At 34.5% G+C, this 26,208-nt stretch overlaps 1 protein-coding gene across 1 annotated transcript in view; it reads left to right on the forward strand.

The window, feature by feature from the left end:
• Window positions 1-23,487, forward strand: part of SNTG2 (syntrophin gamma 2) — a 238,822-nt gene extending 215,335 nt beyond the window's left edge. Inside the window, exons 15-17 of the mRNA XM_039385545.1 lie at window positions 11,267-11,359; window positions 15,460-15,570; window positions 21,587-23,487. Coding sequence (XP_039241479.1) covers window positions 11,267-11,359; window positions 15,460-15,570; window positions 21,587-21,718 — 336 coding nt within the window. The 3' untranslated portion in view covers window positions 21,719-23,487. The remainder of the gene's footprint in view (window positions 1-11,266; window positions 11,360-15,459; window positions 15,571-21,586) is intronic.
• Window positions 23,488-26,208: the final 2,721 nt, after the last annotated feature.

A 26,208-nucleotide genomic window follows, 5' to 3' on the forward strand; every position in this document is an offset into this window, starting at 1 on the left:
GCTCTTACAAAGTCTTTGACTGTTTTGGTTGGTCTTGTCAATACTATGGGATTTTATTCCATGTTTTTTCAATGTTATCATTTTTAAATTACTTAATCAGTATTCTTCCCTTGCCTCAGACTGTTCTTTCAAAAGGAAATTACATTGACTCACCTGAGTCTTATGTGATTGTTAAATTAATGCAGAAACATCTCAAAGGGATGATTTGGATCAGTTCTGTTCAACAGGAGGATGGAGGAGGATAAATTATCTGGCAGTGGACAGAGAAAAGAGTGACAGTGATATGTTTCACTGTCAGCTGCAGAAAAACCACCAATTTTGGCATCTTGAAGCCTTTTGCATTTAAGCTTAGTTACATGGCTGGAAGAAGACAAAGAGGAATCTGCTTCACAAATGGAAGAACTCTCAGGAGACTGAAAAAAAACATGCATGGAAACTCATCTACAACAGCATTTCCAAAATACCTGCAGTTGGTATATAGTGATGAGACATGGTTACATACTCTCCTCACTTGCAATTCTAACACAAAAGAAAGTTTTCCTGTCATACTTCCAGCTGTGATACAGATGCTACAAGTTTTTTCCAGTCTTCATACAGTTGAATAACCTAGTGTCATGAAGCCATTTTTGCTTGAACAAAAAAAATGTTGTTTAATATGAGTTAATCCAAGAATTAAAATAGGTTGGATTCCACTCAATTATAACAGAATATTCAAGGAGTTTCGCTGCCTGGTTATTTTCTGTGCTTAAAGGTAAGTACTTCTAGTGAACTTCCTTCCGATTTTTTCTGTGGTATAAGGGCTGATCTTGACAGACAAATAAACCCTGGAAATAATAAAATTATAATATATATTTGGTGAGGTCAGAGATATGAAGGTATTGTGCTAAGAGAAATGTTAGCAGTAAAATTCATGTTCCTGGAATGACACAGATTCCCCCTGTGAAGAATATACCTTACAAATAAAATAAAATAAAATAAAACAAAAAAAAATAATGAATGTTGCACATGAGAGTGACATACCTTACAGTATACTTAGTTCACCATCTTCCTTCCTCAGACTTTACATTTGCCTCTATACACTATGTGTTTTCTGGGCTGATCTATATGAAATACCTGAGGAATCTACCATGTTATTGATTGTTAAAAATCCTCTGAAAGGATTCACTAGAACTAATTCAAAACATAAAGAAGTTAATAGACTATTTTTAACTGATTTCAATAACCTTTCAAGGAAACCAGTATTTTTTCTCATTTAGTTGACTATGTTCTATGAATATCACTGTAGTAGAATATCTTGAGCAGCTCCAGAAAGAGCCAAAATTAATTTATGTAATTGCACGTTTATTCTTTGTCCACTGGAGATAACAATAAATTCCTTGTTATTTCAAAATTAGGAGCCAAATGGGAAAATCCTTTGCATAAAAGTTCAAATGGCTTCTAAACAATTTTTTGTGCAACTGAATATCAATGCATATTTTAGCAATGTACCTTTGTATTTGCTTAAACTTGAACAGTCAACAAGCCACTAAGAATATAAATAGTGATATGTACTGGTCTGGAATGCATATTCCTTGCATTCCTTGCACGGCGGCCAAACTGCATGTAAGTGTGGAATTAGCCCCACCTGAAACTAATTTTTTATCATAAAAGGTAAAAGTTCAATTGAAGATTTTGGATCTCGAGAAAAGTGAAGTGTTTGTGATATTCAGATCCAGGCAACCTAAAAATAAGTTCAGTTCCTGGGTCTCCTTCCTGGAAAATTACACAAAATATGTTTTCTAGTCATTTTTCGGTGTCATTTTGAATTGGTCCTACTACAACTCAAGTTAGATATAATCAGAATAGATCTTAGGGACCATGTCCTCACTGGGACTTGGTCAGAGATTAGTTATCTTTCTGCTTTTCTTTCTATCTCAGCTTACCTAAGTCTTCAGATTTCTAAGATGCTCAGGACACTTTGGCTGTCTCAGTAACTCTGCCATCAAAACAAACACACTCATTTTTTTTAGGCATCTTTGGGAATTATATATTTCTCTAGAAACAGTAGTCTAAATCACCCTCAGACTGAGCAAAAGAAGTCCACTTAAATTAACAAAATCTAACAGAAATTGGGCAGTCTGAATAAGAACTAATTGTCATTTCTAGCTTATGAATCTATTAATTCTTCATGGTGAACTGAGAAGACGAGTAAAACAGGATTGGTTAATCACAGTGTAAGCCTTGTGACCTGCAAATAATATATTTAAAATGCAAAAATATTAAATACAGTTGGCAATGCTATCTTGCTTTTTTATTCTGTGATGATTACAAAGCACATATGAAACAGAATTATATGTAGGAATGGAAATACGCTAATTTCAGAACTAATTTCTGAGGCAAACATAAGAAAACGGAATATCCTCATTGCATTCAGGTGAGATATTAAATAGGATTTGGATTAGGTTGGATTTATAGTGTCGTTAAAAGATACTCACCAGTTCGTTACAAGAAGCACTCAGTTTAATTACACAATTAAATTTTAGATTGTTTTCATTGTGTACAGAAAGCTTATTCCAATTACAATTTAACTGGTCATCTTTAGAAATGCTGTTAGATTCTAAATAATTTTCACAGTGATGCAAAAAACCCACCATTCTCCAACACAAAGAAAGATACTGAGAGCTATAGAGATTAATCGTAAATACATTCGCAATTGTTAAATTACTAATAATTTAACAATTCAGATAACAGATGAAAATCAAGCAGTGCACCTATTACAAATTTTTTTAAAAAGAGAATTTACCATTTACAAAGCTATTGAAATCAAACTTGTTTCTATATTCTGTATATTAAACATGATTAATATGAAAAATTGACCATTTCTAAAAATAGTAATATATTTTTAAATTACGAAAAATTTCTATTGAAAGAGTGCAGGCTTAGATTACATATTAGGAATGAATTCTCTACTGTGAGGGTGGTGAGGCATTAGAACAGGTTGCACAGAGCAGTTGTGGATGCCCCGTCTCTGAAAGTGTTCAAGGCCAGGTTGGATGAAACCCTGAGCAACGTGGTCTAGTGGAAGGTGTCCCTGCCCATGGCAGGTGGTTTAGAACCCAAACCATTCTATGATTCTTTTAAATCTGTCAAGAAGTTACTGTCATGGGATTCCAAATTTATACAGTAATATTACCTGTAGAGTAATATCTAGATTTTTTTATATTTGATTTTATGTTTCTAAAAGTTGGCATTCCCTATTACTCTCCACCTTTATTAGATTCCTTTAAAAGAATCAGGCGGAAAAACAAAATCCCATTGAAGCATCATTGATTCAAAACTGAATTTTTTACTCAGGAATGTCTCTTATTGGTATTTCTGATTAAAATCCCTTTTTGACAGTGAAATTCCAGAATTTATAAATCACCAGAGAAGAAAAAACTTCATTATATAATAACAAACTGTATCAAAACAAAGTCATTGTCTTTACTGAAGTAAACCAGTAGAGTTCCTCTGGTTCTAGTAAAACAAATGGTGCCAGCCTGATTACTGTGATTGCCACTGAGAATCTGCTTCAGGTATGTGAAAATATACTTGAGACAATCTACAGGTAGGAAACTGTTAACATTCAAGTCACTGTTGAATCTTGGTTTTCTTTGTGGAAAAATGAGTTGCTACAAAACCGTGAAGCCATTGCTCAAACACAGAGATGAAGAAGCATAATCTCTTCCTGACATAAGCCAGGGCTAAAGAACACACATTTTAAATTTTGCCTCCTAGGAGATAATCATTGCTAAGCTGCTGCCCTTAGATTTTGTCCTCTTTCCTCTATTTATCTCATTGCCTTTTCCTACAATAAATTTAAGCCATAGTCTGCATGTTCAGCAGAGGAGGTAGCAAGTCTTCCTTCTTCTGTCAGATTTACAGTAGCCATCAGTTCATTTCACAGAGAGATTGCCATGGCCAAGAGTAGGCATCCACATCTGCATTATCTGCTTGTCTTGCCAAGCAATAGCTGAACCTACAAGTTGACCTCAGTCTTTCTGTAGGAACACAAGTCCCTATGGAGGAAAATTTGCTTCAGCCCACAGGTACATGTAGCCTTTGTCTCTCTGGAATGGTGGTTTAATGCCTAATCTCAGTGATGCTGAATGTTCCTGAAAAGGCAGGCTGTCCAAGGAGAGCTCAACTAAGCAAACCATTTTTGCAGTTAGCTGCAGTTAGTGTCATGAGCATTACGAATTAAAAATTACAAATAGATTAGATCAGGTAGTTATTTCAGTAGATGCACTAAAGGCAAAAGTTATTTCAGTAGATGCACTAAAGGCAAAAGTTTTGAGCTTAGCAATATCCTGAGAAAGCCAGCATTTAAAACGCAGATATATTAAGAATAGGCATTATTTTCTAAAAGCACTGAGCTGGCCCCACTTCTACTGAAATAATGGAAGCTTCCTTTGAAAATTATAATGAAAATATAATGAGCTGTTATTTGAGTACTTTAAAAATCTTACTTTTAATGCCAGAGTATCTCTTGCATACATGTATGCTGAACCACAAATGTTCATCAGTGTTTAAAAAACAAAACTATAATGTCTTCTTGAAATTATCAGATTACAGTACTATCATTTACAAGAGAATGTACTTTTTTGTACTAATATCGAGAAAAGTATTTTAAAAAAAGAGTCATTTTAGGGCATTAAGATGCAATTCCTTTGACTGCAGCAACAGCAGGACTTGGAGGAATGTAAAAGATTTTTAATCAGATCTGGTTTGTTTCAATAAAGTGGTTTTATTTGTATCTATACATAATTATAACATCTCTGTAACCTTTTAATTGTGACATGATGAACTCCTTAAAGGTATGGGCCAATGAGTGGATCTGCTGTGTTTTTTAAGTCAAGGTGATATTCATTTGATCACTCTCAAAGACATTGTTTCACTGTTCCTTTTTCACAGTTATCTGGAACAGGAATACACTTGAGCTTTGGAAGTGTGTTCTGGATGAAATTTCTGGACACTCTTCTGCTTTTGATGAATGTCAGATTTCACTGTTGTTTCATTTTCTCGTATGTAATGCAGATTCAGAGTGAGTAGGCTTTTAATGTACTTTGTAAATGTCTCCCGAAAGTTTTGCTTAAAAGGTGATATAAAATATTTTATCCTAAAATAACAGAGGTTTTTTAAATATCAGAAAGCCAAAGCATATGCATTTTTAATTCAATTATTTTGTGGTTTTAAAGAGTTTAAAAAGCAATTCTGCTTAGCACAAGTAATTCTATGCAAAAAGACTGTTGTAGAAGATTTTGCAGGCTGTGTTCAGAATTATGGGTTTTAATTTGGCCTCCTAGTAAACTCTCTGTATGTGGGCTGAGATATATTTCTCAATACAACCATAATAACTCTAGTTGCTCTTATCTTCATCTCCACATTCTACTTAGATGGTTTTTTATGCTGAAATTCAAATTTTCAAAAAGACTTTTTCTTGACCTAGCTGGTCCCATATTAAGGCTTTTACCAAACTGAATGGTAAATACATTGGATGCATTAATACACCTTACTCCTGTCACTGCTGTCCGACTTAATAGCTTGTAAAAAACTGTAAAAAGCTATACAAAGTCCTCATGCAAGAATCTGTGTTCCAAACTGTCTGCTGTTGATAAAATTTTTTTCCCTCACTGTCGCTGTATTTTAAATGCTGATGTGCATTGTTTTATTTCTAATGCAGAATAAAAGAGCACATAGTTTAGGTCCTTCTGTCTTTCAGGCATTAAAGTTCCTCTGACAAGTACTACAAAATTCCATTTTATACATATACTAGCACTGACAGAAAGTCTGGAAAAAAATTAACTTTAAAATTAATTATTAATTAATTAAAATTATTTTTTCTATTCAAATTGGCAGCCTTGAAGTCTTTTGTTAATATGATTGAAATGTTGACCAGTAATTGATTTCTAGGGAAAAAAAAACCTCTTACAATTAGAGTCAATTATTATGTTAATCTTCAGTTTAATAGAGAATGACAAAGAAATTGCTTCATATATGTTTAGCTCATTAGAATTCCACTCTCATCATCTGTATACTTTTCACTTTCATAACACTTTAAGAGATCATGGACTTTGTGGAAAGGTTAACTCCTTTAAGAGGGAAAAGTGCTCAGTTTGGGGTATTTCAAGTTGTTCTGTTTGGGATTTTTAGTCAATTATTTTTGATCTTCATATGGCTAACGTCAAATTATTTAATATTTTACATTAAAAATAACAGGTAAATCTCAAATAGCTCAAAAGAGCTTTGACATTAACTTTTAAGGGTTTGGACTTCATCACTAATTTAAATATGCTAAATGCATGCACTGTTGTTATATATTCATTGTATCTATATTCATTGATAGTTAACTATAAAAAAAGGAAAAAGGCCAGATGATGATGGCTGTTTTATTATATATGAAGTGGGTGCTGTTTTTACTGAAAAAACAAAAGTGTGTTCTCATGAACCATGTTATTTTACATGTAAAAGGGGTGAGGTGTCTCTGGAAAACAATATTCCAAAAACATAGTCATTGGATTAATAATAAAAGGTTAATTTAATTTTAATGTAAGTACTCCCCTTTCTAAGCAAATTCAAAGTTTTATTAAGATTTTAGCATTTATTATATTGATGTCATATTATTTTCACAGAGAGGCTTAGCACACATTTGATCTTAAAGCGAATAAGTGAGCACAGTGTGCAATATGTATACTATACAAATATGGTTCTTGCCTAAATGTTTTGTTGTCTCGTTATAATTTATTTTTAAAAAGTATGTGTTGAATTCTATATCATGAATATAATTAGAAATAGTGTCTGTGTTTCCACTTACATGCAATAAACCTTTACAGGCCATCTTAGAGCAAATTTATGTCTACATGTATAAAGTAGTTAACAGAGTAGCAGAGAAAATGTATAGTTCAAGTGGTGGAGTGTAATGGTATTGCCTACTTTCCAGTTCCTTTTTGGAAAATAAACAAGGAAAACCATGTACATGCCAAGTTTGTTTTCATGTAGAATAGAAGACCAGTATTATTTCTGTATTTTGGCTTATCAAAAACACTGAAATTCCTGCTCAAAAGAACATAGTTGAGTCCAAAATGAATTAATGTATTGCATATGAATGCTGCAGTTAAAGCAAAATGAGGTTTTCTTCACGCAAGGCTACAATTAACCACAATGTAGCCAAGCATCAGCTGAATTTTTGAAACTGTAAACCTGATGAGGTGTTAGGAACAACAACTCCAGAGTTAGAAAATGTCCTTTAAAACAGATATAAATTATTTTATATTTCTGAGTTGCACTTAGATGAACAACATCAGTGAGCCTCATTTGTTCCTTAAAAACCTTGTTTGCCAGAAAAATTTAGGAAAAGGAATACTGTCTGAAAAAGGCTAGTAACTGACCCACCTGATTCTTTAAAACTGATCTTAAATGGTATTTCTTTTACTAAGAGTATTTGTTGATGACCTCAGAATGTGACATCTCGACAGACATTAATAGTAATCATGATATTAAAGAATTTTACTGAAAAACATAAGCAAGTTGAGCCACTATTTCTTAAACAGAATACAATCCCACATCAGAGTAACAGTAAAGACTGTGTGTCTTCAAAAAAGAATCCAGAGATACTACACTGGATACCTGTGGCAGAACTTGGGCAAATTTAGGCCCTCCAGCTAAAGCATTCCTTTCCATGTGTATTCCAGTAACCACAAAAGTCTATTTCATGTCCAGATTTATTTAGAAGCATTTGGACTACCCAGTCCCAGATGAAACCAAATGTACTTATACCTTCAGCCTACCCCAGAGACCCATATGTGTGTGGAGAAATCAGAAGGCCTCTGTCTAATGTGGAGAGCATGCTTGCTTTCTTATGCCTTCATACTATGGCTGAGTGTGGACAAGGACCTCTATGGATAGAAGGAAACTGAGTAAGAGGAAGCCTTTCCTTCCCAAGCCATCTGTGTCTGGGCTGCAGTGGTGCTTGGTAACCACCAAGTCTTTTTGCTTCCTACCTCGTCACAGGCCAGTGACTAAACATGAAGTGGTCCCCCTTTCTGTTTGTGCCTCAGGTTCTGCCTGTCACTTACAGATATTTGAGGTATATCTGTGCTTTCCTCTTGGAGTGGAAATAAGAAAGTCTCTCTTGTTGTCTTTTCCCATGCATTAAGTCTCCAGTTTTAGCATTTACTCACCTCTTGGCTTGGGTACCTAACACCCATAAACCAAGTGTAAAGCCCTACTTATTATGTTAGCAGATCTGTTCAGAAACACATTCTCTCTTCTGAGAGACAGAGTCGTTGTAACTGATAGTCATAAAAGCTGGTTTGGGAATTATTTGGCCTGTCATTGAACATATTTGTGAAGTCTCTTCTCAGTGTTAGACAGAATCCTACGTCAGTCTTTGTTTTGGACTACTGAAGCAAACTGTCCCTTGTCCTTGCCCTTTTGTAAAAACTGATGGAAGATACACATGAAAGGAGCTTTTTTTTTGTTCCCTATTAAGAGGTAATTAACCCAACTCTTCCATGCTAATTAACTTCTGCAGATTCCAAGATGTCTGCACAGTCATGGAAGACTGATAGCAACCACAGTAAAAAGTACTAAGTTTCTCAAGCCTCGTAGTATTAGTTATCTGTAGGATCAAGCTGGGATGGAAGTGTCCAGAATTTTGTAGGTGGGAATGAGAGGCAAGGAAGATAGAATCACAAAGTCATTTAGGTTGGAAAAAACCTCTGAGATCATTGAATCCAACCTTTACCTGATCACCACCTTGTCAACTAGACCATGGCAGTAAGTGGTATGCACAGTCATTTCTTGAACACCAAACATAGTTCAAAGCTGAATTCTTTCTGGGAAATCTCTATGTCTGTGGGAAAGAGATTGAGTGTATATGTGCAGTCATTGTAACTATTAAGCCTTCTTAGGGTCTTGGAGGAAGATACCAGTGCCAAAGATACATTAGTGTCTTGCTTCTGATCAGTGACAGGGTGTCTAAGAAGTTCCTTCTATGGATAAATCAGAAACACTGTTCTTATGCTATTTGGACAGTGATATTATCACCTTAATGATCTTTTTATGACTTAAAAGTGTATGCATTGAGACACTGATACCTGAACAATTAGACAGGTAAAAGCTTTGTAATTGTCTTTTATTACAAATATAATTATTCCACAAATCATTACACATTGCTCAGAAAATTCTGATTTAGGACGTAAACTACAATTTTCTTAGCTGTTGCAGTATAAGGCCTATTCTTTTCCTCTCTGTTGTCTAAACTGTGCCTTCTCAAGCTGGCTAATATGCAGTGCTATTTTTTTTTCTTTGCAACATTCACTGAAAGACAGCTAAGCCTAGATTTCTGATGTTAAATTTTTGTGTAAACAATTGTTGTAGATAGCCAAGGGTGATCACACAATTGCAAGTGTATGGGAAGCTTATTCCAAAGGCAGAAATGAAAAGGAATAGTGCTCTGTCCTAGTGTTAATGAGTAGAGATGAGGGTCTTTATCACAGAGCTGTCCGAGAACCTGTTCAAAGTAACTGAAGGAAGTGACATAAGGAGGCTTTTAAATTTACATGGTGAAATGCAATTCTATTGTAAAGAAAACACTATTGAGTGTGTTTTGTAGGTAAAAAACACATCTATATGTAATGTTTATCACAGTGAAAATGCAGCATATTCTGTTTGTCTCTAGTATTTGTGAAAAATTTCCAAACCAGTTCCATTATTTGCCAATACTGAATATTTTTAAAGTACTCCAGGCTAATTATTTGTGCATAGTTCATTTTAGAACATTTGGGAAATAATGGATAATAAGTTATGGCTGCTGCTTAATGCCACCTTATAATTACTGAATAAAATGTAAGGATATGTAAATGTCATTCTAATTGAATATCAATCACTGAAATATTTTTAAATGCCAAATAATATGATCTTAGAACACCAATTAGCAAAATTATTTATTCAGAAATGTTATATGTCTCCATCATTGTGGAGATGATTATAATACTAATCTGCACTAATTAATTAATTTCACTCCCAACCCTTTCAAAATCCTTTATAAAATGTCATATCTGTAACTTAGAAATGCTTATTTTACTGTAAGTATTTTTATTAGTACTGGAATAAGGAAACCTTTACAATCATGCAGAAGTTTTAGGTTTTATTAAAAATCTTTAAAAAATAATTAAAATTACAATTTTCAATTTAAGCAATTACATTAATGCTTTCAGTCTCTTCTAGGCCATTCTTGTGTCAATTTTTTTTAATTTAATAAAACTATCGAGATGCAAAACTTTCATGTCAACAAAGGTTTAAGCATGAGGCAGCATTGAGGTTTATGAAATAGCAATGAGAGTAAAGTAAAACTGCCTTGGAAGAAACAAACAAAAAAAAAAAATCAAAGATTTCATAAGGCACAAAGGTGTAGTCTTAAAAATGACTGATAAGGAAAGCCCTGGGACAGATGTCTACTCAGGCTGAAGGCAAAGGGCTTTTTGCTATTAGCTGTCAGTGGTGAATGTCATCAAGCTGTTTCATATTACATCAGCAGCAGAAACTTTTTCATGTCTTTTCAGAATCTATTATATACCTAAGACAGCAAACTTTAAAAATACACAGAAAGAGTTAACTGACTTTTTACCTTAAGACTTATTCAGAAGTTTAAACAGAACTTCTGGTTTTGTTAATAAAATAGAATTTTTCTTTCTAACCTGAAAGGTGATCATAGAGCTGGTGTATATAGAGCACTGTCTAGCAAGTATCAGTGCTAACTAAAGAGTGATAGCTATTCTCATTATCAAATTGCATTAACTAACATTAACATAGTGCTGTGCTGGCATGTCACCAGAATTTACAAATGAAAATATGTTTTAAAATAGAAAGATTGTCTACAAAGTTTAAATCAGATGGAGAGGTCAAGTAGACAGAATGCTTTTTCATAATTAGGTTGCAATGACAAAACACTTAGGCACTGTTGCCTGCATATTTGCTGGAAGTGATGTCAGAAGTCATTAACAACTCTGGTCTAAGCAGTTTGCCAAAAGTTTGAAATAGTCAGATTTGGCTTTATTTGTTCTGTGTTGCATTTTGTAAGGGATGGTTTTCAAGAATATGGTATTAATGTAGTAATATAAAGCAGTACCAGTATTGCCGGTTGAGTGTCTTCACATACAAAAAAACCCTCTGCGTAAAATATTGTTTTATATGGTAAATTACAATGATGGTTGTTCTCTTAAAAATCATACTTTTTTTTTTCCAGTCTAAAACATATATGTGTAGTTGGCAAGGGGATACTCTGTGTTTCACAGTCGACTTTGCTCTAGGATTTACCTGTTTTGACAGTAAAACAAAGGTAAGATGAAAAGAAGAGGAAAAAAACCTTGATATTATTTTACTGTTATTGAACTTATCAGTTATTGCATTTTTTTATGTTGATGTCCAGTCTTTATTCCTCACATATACTGTTCTATTTATTTATTTAGCACTACTGAAATGTGGTCAGTTTGGGACTTAAAAGGGGCAATTATAGTTGTGCCATAGCATGTAAAGATAAATTTTGGAGAAAGATATAAAAAAGTAGTTTCCTTTTCAAGCAATAAAAGCAAAAGAAGGTTATTTAGCAGAGAACTTGGTTTGTTGTAATGAAGAAACTTCAAGATTAGTAAAAGATTACGAAACATGAAAGAAATGAAATGTCACCTGATTCTGTTTGTTTTGAAGCTACAGATATAAAATAGAATTAATCCTTCTTCTATCATAAGAAATTTAGGCCACGTCTAAAATAAACAGAACAAAGGCAAATTTATTTCAAAGTCAGAATCTAAAAGGTTAAATTAACTTATCTTGCAAAACAGTGGCTATATAGAAAGTGCCTACAGGGCGTGGTCTATGGTACGTGCCAACTTCCAAGTCCTGTCTATAATGCTACTATTTTATATATAATTTATTGATACTTTAAATTATTCTAAATGGATTTTAACATTTGTTTGAATTAGAAGTAAACATACCTACAAATAATGTTTCTGCATTAATAGAACTATGCAGTAAAAGGACTGTCCTTTCAAATATGGTCTTCAACTCCTAACTGAAAGGATTTTTCAACTATATGTTTAAAAAATTCTGAGTTAAGAGGGAACACACTGCATTTTGAAATACACAGGATCTAGGGGGGTTTTTTTGCATGTTGGTATTTTGTAGGTTTAGGGCCAAAATGGACAAGTCTATTGAAATCTTTGTGCAGAGAAATAATGACCAAGATTGCATGAAAATTTAGACTAATTTCATTAATGTGCTATCCTATGAAGTAGCATAAAATTCCACGAAATACATATGCATACCCTTCCCTGCCTCAGGTGATACTGCATTCTGAAACTGTGCTTCTTGCACGAGTATACACATTTTTCATGTAGCCACAAATTAACTATAAAAAGTAATCTCTCTATAGATTTTATAGAATGTTTCTTTTTAATGTGAAAACTGATTGTAGATACTCTCACCTTTAAAATAATAAACTCACTCTATTGATAGGACTTTCCGTCAGAGTGCCTACCTTCAGTATTGATGATGAAGAGAATTTAGATGAACTTTTGTTGTTTACCTAAGGAGAAATACAGAATACCATCAAATAGACTGATTCTGTTGTTAAACTGTAAAAATTCTGGAAAAGTTGAGTACATTTATTTTTCATCTGTTTGAGAGATGGACATGTCCTCTGCATCCTCAAGCCCGAGTGAGGCAGTAGTGGCTGACCTCTGCAGTTCATCTTATGTCCTGTAATTGTCACCTTTAGTTGATTGTGTTGCCCCATATGCATAACTATTTCAGAATATTTCCTACCAACACAGAAAAGATTCTTAAAGTGGTCAAGCAATTAGCAGTTCATTAGGGACATAGCAATTTTGCTGAAAAATCTTTTTTTTTTGAGATAATGAAAAAATTAAGGTCTTCTATTGATGCAAAGAATGCTCTTACACCACAGCAGGTGTTCCTACAGGATTATTAAAATAAAAACCAGTCCACTGTTTGCTCTATGACTCTAAACCTGGATCTCAATTTTTGGGAAACCAGTTCATGTACTTATTGAAAAACATTCTTTTCTATAGTCTGAAAAATAACATAAAATGGGCCTTCTTATTACAAATTCTGAAACAAAAAGCACAAGAACTTTTGCTTTGGAGTGTGGTGGATTGACCCCAGCTTCCTCCTGAGCTGGGCAGAGGAGAGGAAATATAACAAGAGCCTTGTGGGTCAAGATAAGGGTAGGGAGAGATCACTCACTGCTTACCGTCATGGGCAAAAGGGACTCCACTTGAGGAAATTACTTTAGTTTACTACCAATCTAATTGGAGTATGCTAGTGAGAAATGAAAACCTGATCTTAAAACACCTTCCTCCTACTTCTCCCTCCTTCCCAGGCTTAAATTTATTCCCTATTTTCTTTATCTCCTCCCCTCCAGTGGCACAGGCAGATCAGGAATGGGGGCTGCAGTGAGTACATCACATGTTTTCTCTGCTACTCCTTCCTTCTTAGGGTGAGGTCTCCTCACACTCTTCCCCTGCTCCAGAAAAGCAGTTATCCACAAACTTCCCCAACATGAGTCCTTCCCATGGGCTGCAGCTCTTCATGAACTGCTCCAGTGTGGGTCCCTCCCATGGGGTGCAGTCCTTCAGGAACAGCACCTCCTCCCGCTCCTTCGCTGACCTTGGTGCCTGCAGGGTTGTTTCTCTCACATATTCTCACTACTCTCTCTTGCACAAGAAATAAAAGTGTCTTTTAGAAAATTCTTTTCTAGAATAGTTTTGGTGGATTCTTAAAGTTATTTGGAAGAATAACTTCTTTTCCTGGGTCATCATGGGCTTAACTCATTCAGCTGTTATTGTTCTGGGCCTACCACAGAGATACTTTTATGGCTGCAGATGCTTTATATCACATTTGTAGAGATTCTTTTTCTCTTGTTGGCTTGGCTGGTTCATCTTCCCCATCCTGTGTCTCCAGCTGCTCATCCGAGATAAAGGGATCCCAAAGTGTGCATTTTCTTCCACCTTCCAGAACTATCTACTTCTCTTCTTTCCCACTCAGTGTCAACCGTTGAGAGAGGTGATGACTCCAGCAATGCCTATTATTGCTAAATTGTTCCTAAGTTCTTGTTTCATCTCCACCTTAGCAGTTATATTACATAGCAAACATTCATCTATCTTGTTTAGAGCCAAACTCATTTAAGCTTTGAACACTTTTCAGGTGGTCTAATTAGGCCCTCTGGACCCAGTTAAAATCTGTTCATGAATGTAAAGTTTAAGCACCATCACAGTGCTGTAGCATAGTTGGGGGTTTTTTTTAATCTGTTATATTTCTCTAAGAAGGCAGTGACATTTATGTCTGCAGGGAACCAGGAGATAGTTTTTATTTCTAGGGCATTCCCTTTTAAACTATGAGTAGGGTTCTGAAGACTACCGGTAGCACTGGTCTACTTAAAAAATATTTTGAGAAAAGACATGTTGGAAAATGGAATATAGCAAACTTTTTTCCATGTGTGCTTTTGAAATAGCCTTCCAAGTATTTAAATTGTGTTTCCTCAGCAGTGTCCAGGGACTGAATCACATTTCAACATGTGCAGAGAATTTTCATTAAGATTATAGGCATTAAAGGAAACATCAGCAGGAAGTCCAGATGCAAGTTGTTATCTTGAGGGTTTTTGAATTATACATTTTAAGGTGATCAATAGAAAACATTCAGATAAATACAGAAAATTATCTTGGTTTCAAAAATAATTTCCCAACTTTTGTTTTAAATAGGTATCTCCATAAATATTAAAGCATATCTGTCAGTCTAGGATTTGCCAACACTAGTCAGATACCATGCATAAGCCTATAGGAGACCAAGAAGCCTAGAATTTTTATATATTTTACAAGCCACTATGTGAATTAGAACACATCTTTGTGGTTTCCAAGACTACATTCAATAATAATATTTTTGTGTTTCTGTAGTGTATTTGAGGATTTCAAACCACATTACACACATCAGTAAATTTAACTTTGCAGCATCTGTATAAGACACTATTCTCTATGTTATACAGATGAGCCAGCTGGAATATGAAAGATCAAGATTTGGCATGGAATTGTGTTCACAGCGAAACTGATACAAATATCTTCATAAATCTTTATGGAATTAAGCTTTTGCCATGGATCTTGATATTACATAGGCAACTGAAACATTCAACCTTCAGAGAATTTAAATCTAAATAGTTGTTTAGTCAGTGAATATCAATATTGTATCTTTTCCTTTCACATAGGATACAGAACTGTTAATTTTTATTGCTCTGCAAAGAACCTCTTATCATGTAATGTATTTACTGCCCTAATGCTTTATCTTAATACACAAACACTGAGCATCAATCTATATAGTTCTAGGTAAGTACATGTAACAGAGTTCTTAATCAAACTTCTTTCTCTTTAGAATGTGCTGTGGAGGTTTAAATTCTCTCAACTCAAAGGCTCTTCAGATGATGGAAAAACAAAAGTAAAGCTGCTTTTTCAGAATCTAGACACCAAACAAATTGAGACAAAGGTAAGCAATATCCCCTTTCTAAGTTTTGTAAAACATGAAATAAAATTACTGTCAAGGCATCAAACATTCCATTTACTACTGCACATACATATGGTGAACACGTCACAGCTTATCAGTTTCTTCCTATTCTTTAGAAACTCCACAATAAATGGAAGTGATGTAGTACCTATAAGTTTATTGCACTGTTTGTATAAGCCTGTTATTAAGTTGTGCTATGTTGGTATTTTAGTCTTTCAGAAAGATTCTGTGGTGTTATTCCATCAACTATAATAGATATAATATCTAAAAGCTGCATTTTAAAAAGATAAAGGAAAAATAAAACTATATGAATGTTAAATACATTTTTAAGCTGCTGCGTAAGTGGACTTAAATTTTTGAACACACATATGGTTAAGGTTCAGTAAAAATATAAAAGATTGTGTAACAGTTATTAGCTTAAAAAAGGGAATATTCTTGCAAGAGGCCAAGCAATTGCTGAAACCTATTGGTTCTACTGTGAATTAAGAGCACTTGATGCTTTGCAGTATCTGGAATTGTGGACAAGTCCAGTCACTTCTGTAGATGAGATATTAGTAGTGCCTTTTTTTTTTTTTTTCTCCAGCAATTATCAAATAAAAACGTGAAACCTAGAATTCAGGTTCCCAACTGAATTTCAGATGTTTCTCATTCAGGACTGAAGTCATCTGGAGATTTGGCCGTAACGCCATAATCTGCACTGATTCTGCCCTGTGATCCCAAGGTTCCTACTGAATAAATAAATAAATAAATACATACATAGATGATTTTTCAATCATGTGGTTTTAAAAAGAATGAGGAGAACTTTGGTTTGATATGACAGAGAAGAGGGTAAGAGTGAGGTTCAACTGAGTTTTGGTGGACAAAACCAATGAAAACTACAGAAAAGTATCTGAAGACCTATGAAAATTCTCAAATACTCTTAGCTGGAGTTCTGCAGGTTAAAGCCACTTGAGAAGTAATATTTTTTATAGTGACCATACACAAAAGTTATATATTACCTATCCTTCTAATGGTTAAAAAAAATTGTAAGGAGAAAATCCCTAAGCTTTCTTGTTTATCATAAAGTTATAGTAAATACATCTTTATAGATCCACATTAATAAATTATTCAGGATTTCATCAGCAAGCTTAACCTGAGTTGTCTCTTGTCTCTACTGTAAAAGATATTATATCTGTTTAAAAACTTACAATACTATAATAATAATCTATAGCAGCAGCCCATTTCCACTTCATTTCTCACAGTACTCCTTGGAGACAGAAGAAAACTGCTGTCCTCATTTTATACATGATCATCTGTTTGCAGAGAGCTTACGTATCTTGTTTCAGGTCAGACAGAAAGATTGTATTGGTGCAAAAACTACAACATGTATCTCTGTATTAAATCATTAAATCCACGTGTGTGATTGGCCAAAGGCTGCAATTCCATTGCTTGTAATGGAATTCTATTACTTTAATACTAAATCATTCCTCTTTCTGTTGTGGTAAACAATCTGAACTTTTAAATTTTATTTTATTTTTATTTTTTGTGCTCACCTAAATTGTTTTTAATTTTTTTACATGTATTTTACTCTTTATATTAAAAAATGTAAATTTTAGCATTTAATGAAAATTTTCTTATCTGTAAAATTATTACAAAGGTGAGTCCTTATGATAATTTTACAGCAAATTTTGTTCAGGGGACAGAGTTTTTAAAACATTTAAAAAATTATTTTACATAGTTCTAATGAAAACAGCTTGTAATTGGCAACATTTTCGTGAATATTTGTGAGGTACCTTGAAAGTATTAGATGGAAATTGATATGTAATGGTTCATACAGAATTCTAAGTATCTATGTAACTAAATGTATATATGTGTTGTAAATGTTGGCAGATCCCAGAAAAATCTCATTAAAGGCCAGAGGAAAGGATGATACTAAGTAGCTGAGGATTTATCAGGATTTCAGTGATTATACCTCTTTACCACTGCCTCTGCACAGTGCAGTGTACCCACTAGGATTCACATTAAATGAGACTGGACACAGCTCTGCAGCCTCTCCACTTGAGATAACTGGTACATATATTCAAGAGTATGCCCACCACCCAAATGGTATGATTTCTTAAGACTTCAAAGTTACAGGCTGGTTGGAAAATACCCAACACTAATACCCATAGTACAGTACAGTATCTGCCTCTGCTTATTGCACTGAAAGAGATTACATAGAGCCAGATGGTGCTATGCAGTGAAATGCAGCCAATAATGAGAAAAAGTGTCATCAAATAATAGAAGTTTCATTTTTCCTGAGTAAATGAGCCACTATGTACAAAATGAAGCTCGATGCAGATGACTTATGTTCACTTGGCAGAAGACAGTAAAGGTTGCGAAAGAATTTTCTAGATTATGTCTAATTTTATATGCTTATAAATTCTTGGGGGAAAAAAATCTCATTTGGGAATTCTGTTTTTGTACCTTGGTTACTAGCTAGAGATGATGTTTCTACTCCTTCCAGAAATTTTAAGCCAAGTAATTCTTTCTTTGCACTTCAGTCTTAGGTGAACAATACATTCTTCCATTTTAAAATTTTTTGTTCAAAGGAGATAATAAGGCCAAGATTCCTGTCAGTTGTTTCTCATATTCCCTACAGTTTCTTCTCATAGTTTCCCAGTTCAGTATTTCTCTGAACTTACCCTGCCTCTAATACTGAGAAATTGCAAGTAATCTTAATAATAATAGATGCTCTTTACCTTGAATTTTAAAGATTGCTTAAAAAAAAAAAAAAAAGGAAAAATTAAGATTAATGCTTCCAAGTTCATACTGATGCTTTATCTCCCTTAGATAAACTGTAGCTTCCTGATGATATTCCACCAGAATATTTTAACTGAACATTTCCCTTTTCTTCTCAGTCTCAAATACTTATGGAAGAAAGAAAGACAAGAAACCATTGTGTCAATAGACTATTGTGAGCCATATTGAAACCTCATCTAGACATTGCTGGTCTCATAAACTTCTTGTCTGTTACACAGATAATTTAAGAGCCCTGCATATTTAACTGAGCACATTCAGCATATTTTCTTCACTGACTTCAAGCCTCAACTATTCTGTAATTTCAGAATGGTACAGTGGTATGATGTGACGTGACTTTACAATTAGACTGCAGCAGTTTTGCAGTAAATCCTATTCTCTGAAAGGATATTTATTCCATATTTATTCCATGTAAGTCTTCTTGAGAGATATGGCAAATAAGGAGAGGGCAAGCAAAGCTCTCACTTTACTGCAACATTAATCTCTATCATCAGTAAACCATAATGTAGCACTCAAGCCCTTCTGTATTTTTATTAACATGTGTCTTTTCTTACCAAAGTCTGGATGTTTACTATTGAACATCATGAGATCTTGAAAAATATTTGCAACATAATGGTAGATAGGAGTTAAGATTCTGCTTGTGTGACAGTATTGGACAGACTGATTGCTGTTGGAAATGTATTTTAATATTTACTGGAATGAGTGAATTTAATTGGCTTCTTTTATACAAACATCTTTTCAGATGAGTTTCTTGTGCGTTAGTGAAGTCTGCATCTGCCAGTGCAACATTTAAAAGTGTTTTGGATTTAGAACTACATAGTGGCATTTGAAATCACTCAAGCTGTAGGTGAGAATCCATCTGATTCTTCCAGACCCCTATAGAACACTGTTAAAGGACTTAAGTATAACTGAGAGAGAGAGAGTTGCAATTATCTGGCACTGAATGTTGGTATCATAGATCTGGTTCTTAGACTCCCAGGGTAAAAGCAACATTTTAGCTTATCCTTCTGCTGTTTGTGCAAATGACAGTCACAAAGAGGAGACCAAATAGAAGTTTGTAGCTGAAGAAGCTTTCATACCATAGATAACAATGTATCTTTGTGTGTTTATAACAAGCTGTGCAATACTAATACGTTTATTCTTCTCATCCGTGATACAGCAACCAAGCCCTGGTATACTTGCTGTGATATAAAACTGAATTTAGAATTTTGGTTTCTATTTTGACTTCAATGTTATTATAATTTTAATCTGATTGAAAAAAAATATGCTCAGGAATACAGTTGTAATATTTGTAATATTTGTGCTCTTATCAACAACTAGTAAACACTGCGGGTAACCAATGTCCTTAAAGAAGTCATGAAATGCACAGGGCACAATAACACTATCTGTCAGTGTCTCCATTATTTGCCTTTTATGTGATACAGGGTCATGTCTTGTTCAAATAGTGATTCAACAGCTCTCGGAAGTAATCAATAAAATTGTGTGTATGGTAATAAGCAACAGGCCTGTCAAGTTCTTTATGATATGTAATAAATCCAGCTCTCCTAGGTGGGTGGATGAAACAAGAACATATGTTTTTCTTCCTTGGCTGTGCACATACAGTGATGGAGGTCGGTGTAATGTGCTCATTTTTTATATTTTCAATACCAGCAGGAAGTTTTGCAGTCTTGTCCTCCCACTCTTTTAATCCAGTCTTTTCTGTTCTTCTCTTGATGTCTTCCTTCTAGTGCCTTTGTTGTACTTAATCCACATATTACGATGCATATAGTAAACCGAAATAGCTTTGGTTATTGAAATATTAGACATGTACAGATTCTTCTAAATAACTGAAAATCTTAATTAAAGAGAAAATCAGCAGTCACAGATAAGGCAAACAAACATAAGGGTGGTATTAGATGATATAGTGCAAATAAAATGGTCAGTTATTCATCTGCCTGGCTGAGTACAGAGAGAAGTGTTACTTTAAAAAAAAATAAACTAACAGAGCAATGTATTTGTTTGAAGAGGTGTCATTGGTGTTATTTTCTAGAAAAAGTTCACATTACATTCTAAACCCGAAGAGGCCAAATTTTCACCCTTAAAACTGTATTCAAGATAGTATCTTGCTAAGAAACATATTGTGTCCCTGTCCTCAGATCATGCAACATTTACATGTTTCCAAGTCAGAAAACCATCACTATCTTTTACTAAATCCATACCTTCATACTAACACCCAGTCCTCTCCCCCTTTCCCTGTTGTAATCTACATGCAAGCTATATGCACCACCAGAACACCACTTCTCTGAGCAACCTTCACAAATACCTACCACAGACATCGAACATCCTACAAACACAAAGCACCACAGTCTTGTGGTTGTACATCCCAGCTTGTATCAGAAATAGTGTGGCCAGCAGGACTAAGGAAGCGATTGTCCCCCTGTACGCAGCACTGGTGAGGCCACAGGTCAAACCCTGTGTTCAGTTCTGGGCCCCTCACTACAAGAAAGACACTGAGGTGCTGGAGCATGTCTGGAGAAGATCAATGAAGCTGCTGAAGAGTCTGAAGCACAGGTCATATGAGGAACAACTGAGGGAGCGGGGGTTATTAGCCTGGAGAAAAGGAGTCTCAGGGAGGATCTTACTGCTCTCTACAACTACCTGAAACAAGTTACAAGTGATAGTGTGAAAGGAAACAGCCTCAAGTTGTGCCAGGGGAGGTTTAGATTGGCTATTAGGAAAAATTTCTTCACTGAAAGGGTTGTCAAGCATTGGAACAGGCTGCCCAGGGAAGTGGTTGAGTCATCAACCCCGGAGGTATTTAAAAGACATGTAGATGTGGCGCTTAGAGATATGATTTGGTGGTGGACTTGGAAGTGCTGGGTTGATGGTTGGACTCAATGATCTTAAAGGTCTTTCTCAACCTAAATGATTCTATGTTGCAATATTTGAATGTTCTTGCCAGTTGACTGCATTCCTTGTTCAAGCTGAGTAAAAGGTAAACAACAAGGTAGCACAACGTGAAAAACTAAGTTGACATGTGACACCTGCAGTGAAGAGGGTGTGGATATACAGCTTTTATTCTTAAAAGTTTTAACTTTACATTTCCCTATAAAGATTCAAATTTCATGTTAAATCCATTGTTGTTTGCTGACTGTTCTGTTCTGTACTCATATAAAATGTTTATAAGCCTGAATATGAATTCACATTTTCTCTTCTTTTTTTTTTCTTTTACTTCTTTCAGGAACTTGAATTTCAGGATCTGACGGCAGTTTTACACTGTATTCACTCCTTTATAGCAGCAAAGGTGGCATCTGTGGATCCATTATTCATAGACAGTCAGAGTATTGCAAGAAAATATATGTACAGTAACTGATACTAGATTATATGTTGTGACTATGGAAAATAAATTATTTTCTTAAAAAAAGTAGTTATTTCATTCACAATATTGCAACTTTGTGATTTTATAAGAAGCTTTTAGCTGTGTTATCTGTAATGTTAAGAGTTTTCACAATCTGATAAATATTTTGAATCCATGAGTTAACAAATACTAAGTCAAACTGAATCAGTTTGTCATCTTCTGCATCAATCTAAAATTCTAAATGAATATTCATTCAGTAATAGTTCTAGTGCCATTTTGATTTCTGCTCTCATGGTCATTCATACTCCCCCTTATTAGATAGAAATGTGGAGTAATACTTGAAAAGTGTGTGTCCAAAATTTGGCCTCTAAGTCTCTTTTGAAAAGTACTGGGCACACAGGCAATTTCTACAGTCTTCACTGTAGTAAAGAAGTAATTATTGAAGACAACTGCAGTAGGAATTGAACTTTTATCTTGCTTCTATATGTTTGAAAAATTATAGTTCCACAGTTGGGTTCTTTCAAGGCCTGAGAGTTTAGCTCTGGCAAAACACTAAATACTCTATTTCAGATCTAGGAAAATATTTAAGCACATGCTTGGCTCTAAACACATTAAGTAGCCTCCGTGTATGCAGAAGGTAATGTTAAGGGTGTATTTAAGTATCATGGTAGATCAACTGTGAAGAGATTTGGACTCAGCTAAGAAGCCTGCCTATAGGCACTCAGTTTTAGAAAACTTGCCATAGGGTTTTCTTATCTATGAATAAAGTTTCCATGACCCATTCATTTATTCGTTCACAGATTGCCTTGATGCTACCCTTTGATGTGATGCTCTGTATGCTTGAGAACAGCTTCTTTAATAAACTGTTTTGTTTGGAGGATGATGCTTCCAGTATAGGATGAACATAACAAAACATAAAGATGTTTCTGGGCCACCCACCTTTTCTTTCCTACAGCTCTAACCTTGACTTATATGTGAGCAAAATGGATTTTCTCCTTGCTAAGGAAATAATATGGTTTTACTTTCAACATATTCCTAACCTTCTTTCTGAAATCATCTTCTTATATGCACAGATAATTCTTCCTGCTATCAAAAAATTATATGAAAGGAAGACATTTTAATCTTAGGGCATATTCTCTGTAAAAAATACCAAATATTGCAGGTTTCTGTGATAGAAGTCTCAGTTGTTCTCACATGCAGATTTGAAACAGCATCAGGCAATTACACTTTTTTTCAAAAAATAAAACAAACAAGTAGAATATCCTAGCTAGATGCAATGGATAAGGAGTGAATTCATCAAAGTCCTCCCTAAATTTTAGGCGTCTCGTAAAGCATCCTGCTAAAGTAAAAGCCTAAAGTATCCTAAGGAAAAGAAGTATGTGCCTTTAAAAGCTCCCAGGTGAGGAGTGTTATTACATAAATTCAGTGCTTAAGTTTAGTCACTTAAATTCTTCCCTTGAGGTCTTAAGCTGTCTTGGCAGACTGCAGTAGGGCCTTAGGCACGTAGTTCAAATGGGTGCTTATCTGTCCACCTAAAGCTTAGGCACAAATAAAGTGCCTAATGCAGGTGATTTGATCGTACCAGGAAGATTACTCGTTTCTTACCAGGAAGATTACTCGTTTCTAAGTGTTATCTGTAGAGAAATTAATTTGAACAGTAGGCACTGTGTTGTTTAGGGTTCTGATGTTGTTTGCAAGGAGGCATAGTGGGAGTTCTAACTCCTGTTTAAACAATTTTTAACAGAGGTGATAAATATTTTTATTAATTTAAAATAAATATAGTCATTGTGGTATTTGAATAGATAATCTCGTTTATATATTAAATTAAATTTAAAAGAATTCTTTCTCATACACACATTTATTCAAAATATTCCATTTAATTCTCAGCTTTCTTTTTTATTTTCTGCTTGTCATATTTACTGAGGTTTTAACATTCTCAAATTAAAGCATTAACATTAGAATGTCTTTCTTAAATCAATTCTCAGTTATTAGCATGAACATTTATAAATGTCAGAGTGTAAGATAAAGAATTATGGAATTTCTTCAATTTTGTTTTTCTGATATTTTGTCATAGACAAAGTTCAACACTAATATGGTAATTACAGTAGAAAACTGTACCAGCTAGTACAGAACTGATGCTGCAGTCAGACCTCTAGGCTTAATGTTTTAAGAATCATGTAATTATAAACATATCCTCCAAAATACAATAAAAACTTAAAAGAAATTAAGATTAGTTTATTACATAGTCTGTCAGTAATTTAGTTATTTGTTTCATGGAATTTCTAAATTCTTTTAGGCTTTTAATGAGCTATGTTTGCTACTGTTTTTGCAAGATAATAGTTTTCTTCTTTATGTCCAAATCAATCTCAAGGAATACTAGAGAAAAATTCTTATAAATTCATCCTCTGAATTTTAGCATTGTATTTTAGAAATAATTCTCCAAACATATTTTTAATGAGGATCCTGCAGATCTTTATTTGCTCACTTGCTTTTTCTTTCTTTTCACATTGTGCAACAACCTCAAGGCAGGGACTAAAGGCCAGTCCTCTGAGCAAGCTGCCAGAGCCTGGGAAGAGCTCATGGATAGCTAGTTACTCAGCTGTTATATAGGTTGTGTAGGACTTGCATAGCACCTTGCATTTCTTTGTCAAATGCCTCATATGTGAAAATGTTGTGCTTCCAATTTGTTTGGTTGCTTATATTAATTTATCAAAATTTTTTTTTGTCAGTAAAGTGCATTATTTTGTCATTGCTTTCAGTGTGTGCATCATGTAACATGCATATATTTTTTTCTGTCAAAATTTTGAGTATTTGTGCCACTTTTCAGCTCACTAAAGACCTCAAAGTAGCAAAATAATAAGATTCACAAATGATAAATAGATCTACTACTGTGTAGGTACCTTCCACAGTCACCTCTCAGGAATCACACTGCGGGGCAGAGGACAGTTGCTTTATGGTGACTGGGCAGCTGGAATGTCCAATATTTGATTGCTAATCAGATCACTAAAGAAATTTTAATATGCTTTGTTGTATACTGGTTATATACTAAGCTTTAGTTTTACTACCTCATTATGCATTTGTGTATAGTTTTCCTTTATTTTTTCTAGGAGGACAAAGGGATACCAGAATTGAATAAGGGGTAGGAGGAGAGAGACATTTGCTACAGCAGCACCTTAAACAGCAGACTACAGAAAGAAGCATACAAACATAGAGTTATAAAATTGGGCACCATCACAAATCAAGATAGTCACTTGTGATTAGAAATGAGTAAAAAGAGGATAATCTCTGTAAATTGAAATTATGTGTTTATTTAAACTCAGAACTTGGTTAAATGGCTAAAAATAATCCATCTACAAACATGATTTTGAGCAAATGGGTAGTACTGTTGATTTATATCAGAGGAAGGCTCATCAGTGTCTTATAAATTATGGAGCAGTACAGCATGGACTTAGGCACTGGACTTGATTCATACCAATGATTTTTTAAAATAATTTCTTGCATTTTTTGCTCTACAGTGATTAAAATCTGCAGAAAAAAATCCTGTACACAATCAAGCTAAAGTCAGCTCAGCTCTGTTGTCAGTGCATGGCTTGGTTGTGCTGCCCTGTTGAAAGCAGCAGAGCATCTAACAGGGGGGTTGTGGCCAAGCCCTGCCCAATGGCCTCAGGGATAGAAAACAGGCCCTGACAATTTTATTTATAAATTTAGATGTTACCAGAGAGTCTCACTGACTTAATCTGACCTATATTTTTTTTTTTTTTGCCTGTAATCATAAAGCACAGAATTATAATATTGAGGCTGTGCTGATCCAAAGCTCAAGTTGTAGAAATCTGACTGAATTCTTCTAAGCTTAGGATCTTAGAATCTTAGAAAAAGTATTTCAAAGTGATTCCCACCCTTGAGCCAGTAGGCCTGAAGCTTAAATAATAATTTTCTGGGGTAGGAGGGCTAAGCTCTGACACACTTTACAACCATAAATCTAAAATCCTGTCTTATATCTGAACTACATTAATTCATAACTTCAGACAAGGCATGACTTTTCCACAAAACCTTTAATGTGTAGTCTGATCTTTGTAGTGATATAAGCAGTATTTAAAAATGCCTGAATTTCTTTTTAAGTACAGCTCCATAAATGCTTCTACCAAAATACTGTCAGTGTTTTATAACACTTCCCCCCCACCTGAGTGTCTCTATCACAGTGTTCAAAGTGAACTGTGTATAATGGCAATGCAATTTTTCTGCTTTTTGTTTACTGCTGTGATTGATTTTTCATTTAATATAGTTTTCCTGTGTTCTCCAGTAAGTTTTTGAGGGCAGAGAGGGTAAATGTTAGGAATTAAGTACTTTCCCCCATACTCTTGTGAGTGGCAAAGTGGTGATGTCTGTCCTTCTTTCCAGTGCATGGGAAATGGGACAAAGCAGTACAAAAATAGAAGCAGGGGAGGGATGGACAGATGGACAGACTTTGCAATCTTAAAAACCTTCTTTACTTAGGTATGCAAGCT

The sequence above is a fragment of the Pipra filicauda genome, unplaced genomic scaffold, assembly GCF_003945595.2.
Source record: "Pipra filicauda isolate LSUMZ 115617 unplaced genomic scaffold, ASM394559v2 scaffold41_size5083284_pilon, whole genome shotgun sequence".
Taxonomy (NCBI): Eukaryota; Metazoa; Chordata; class Aves; order Passeriformes; family Pipridae; genus Pipra; species Pipra filicauda.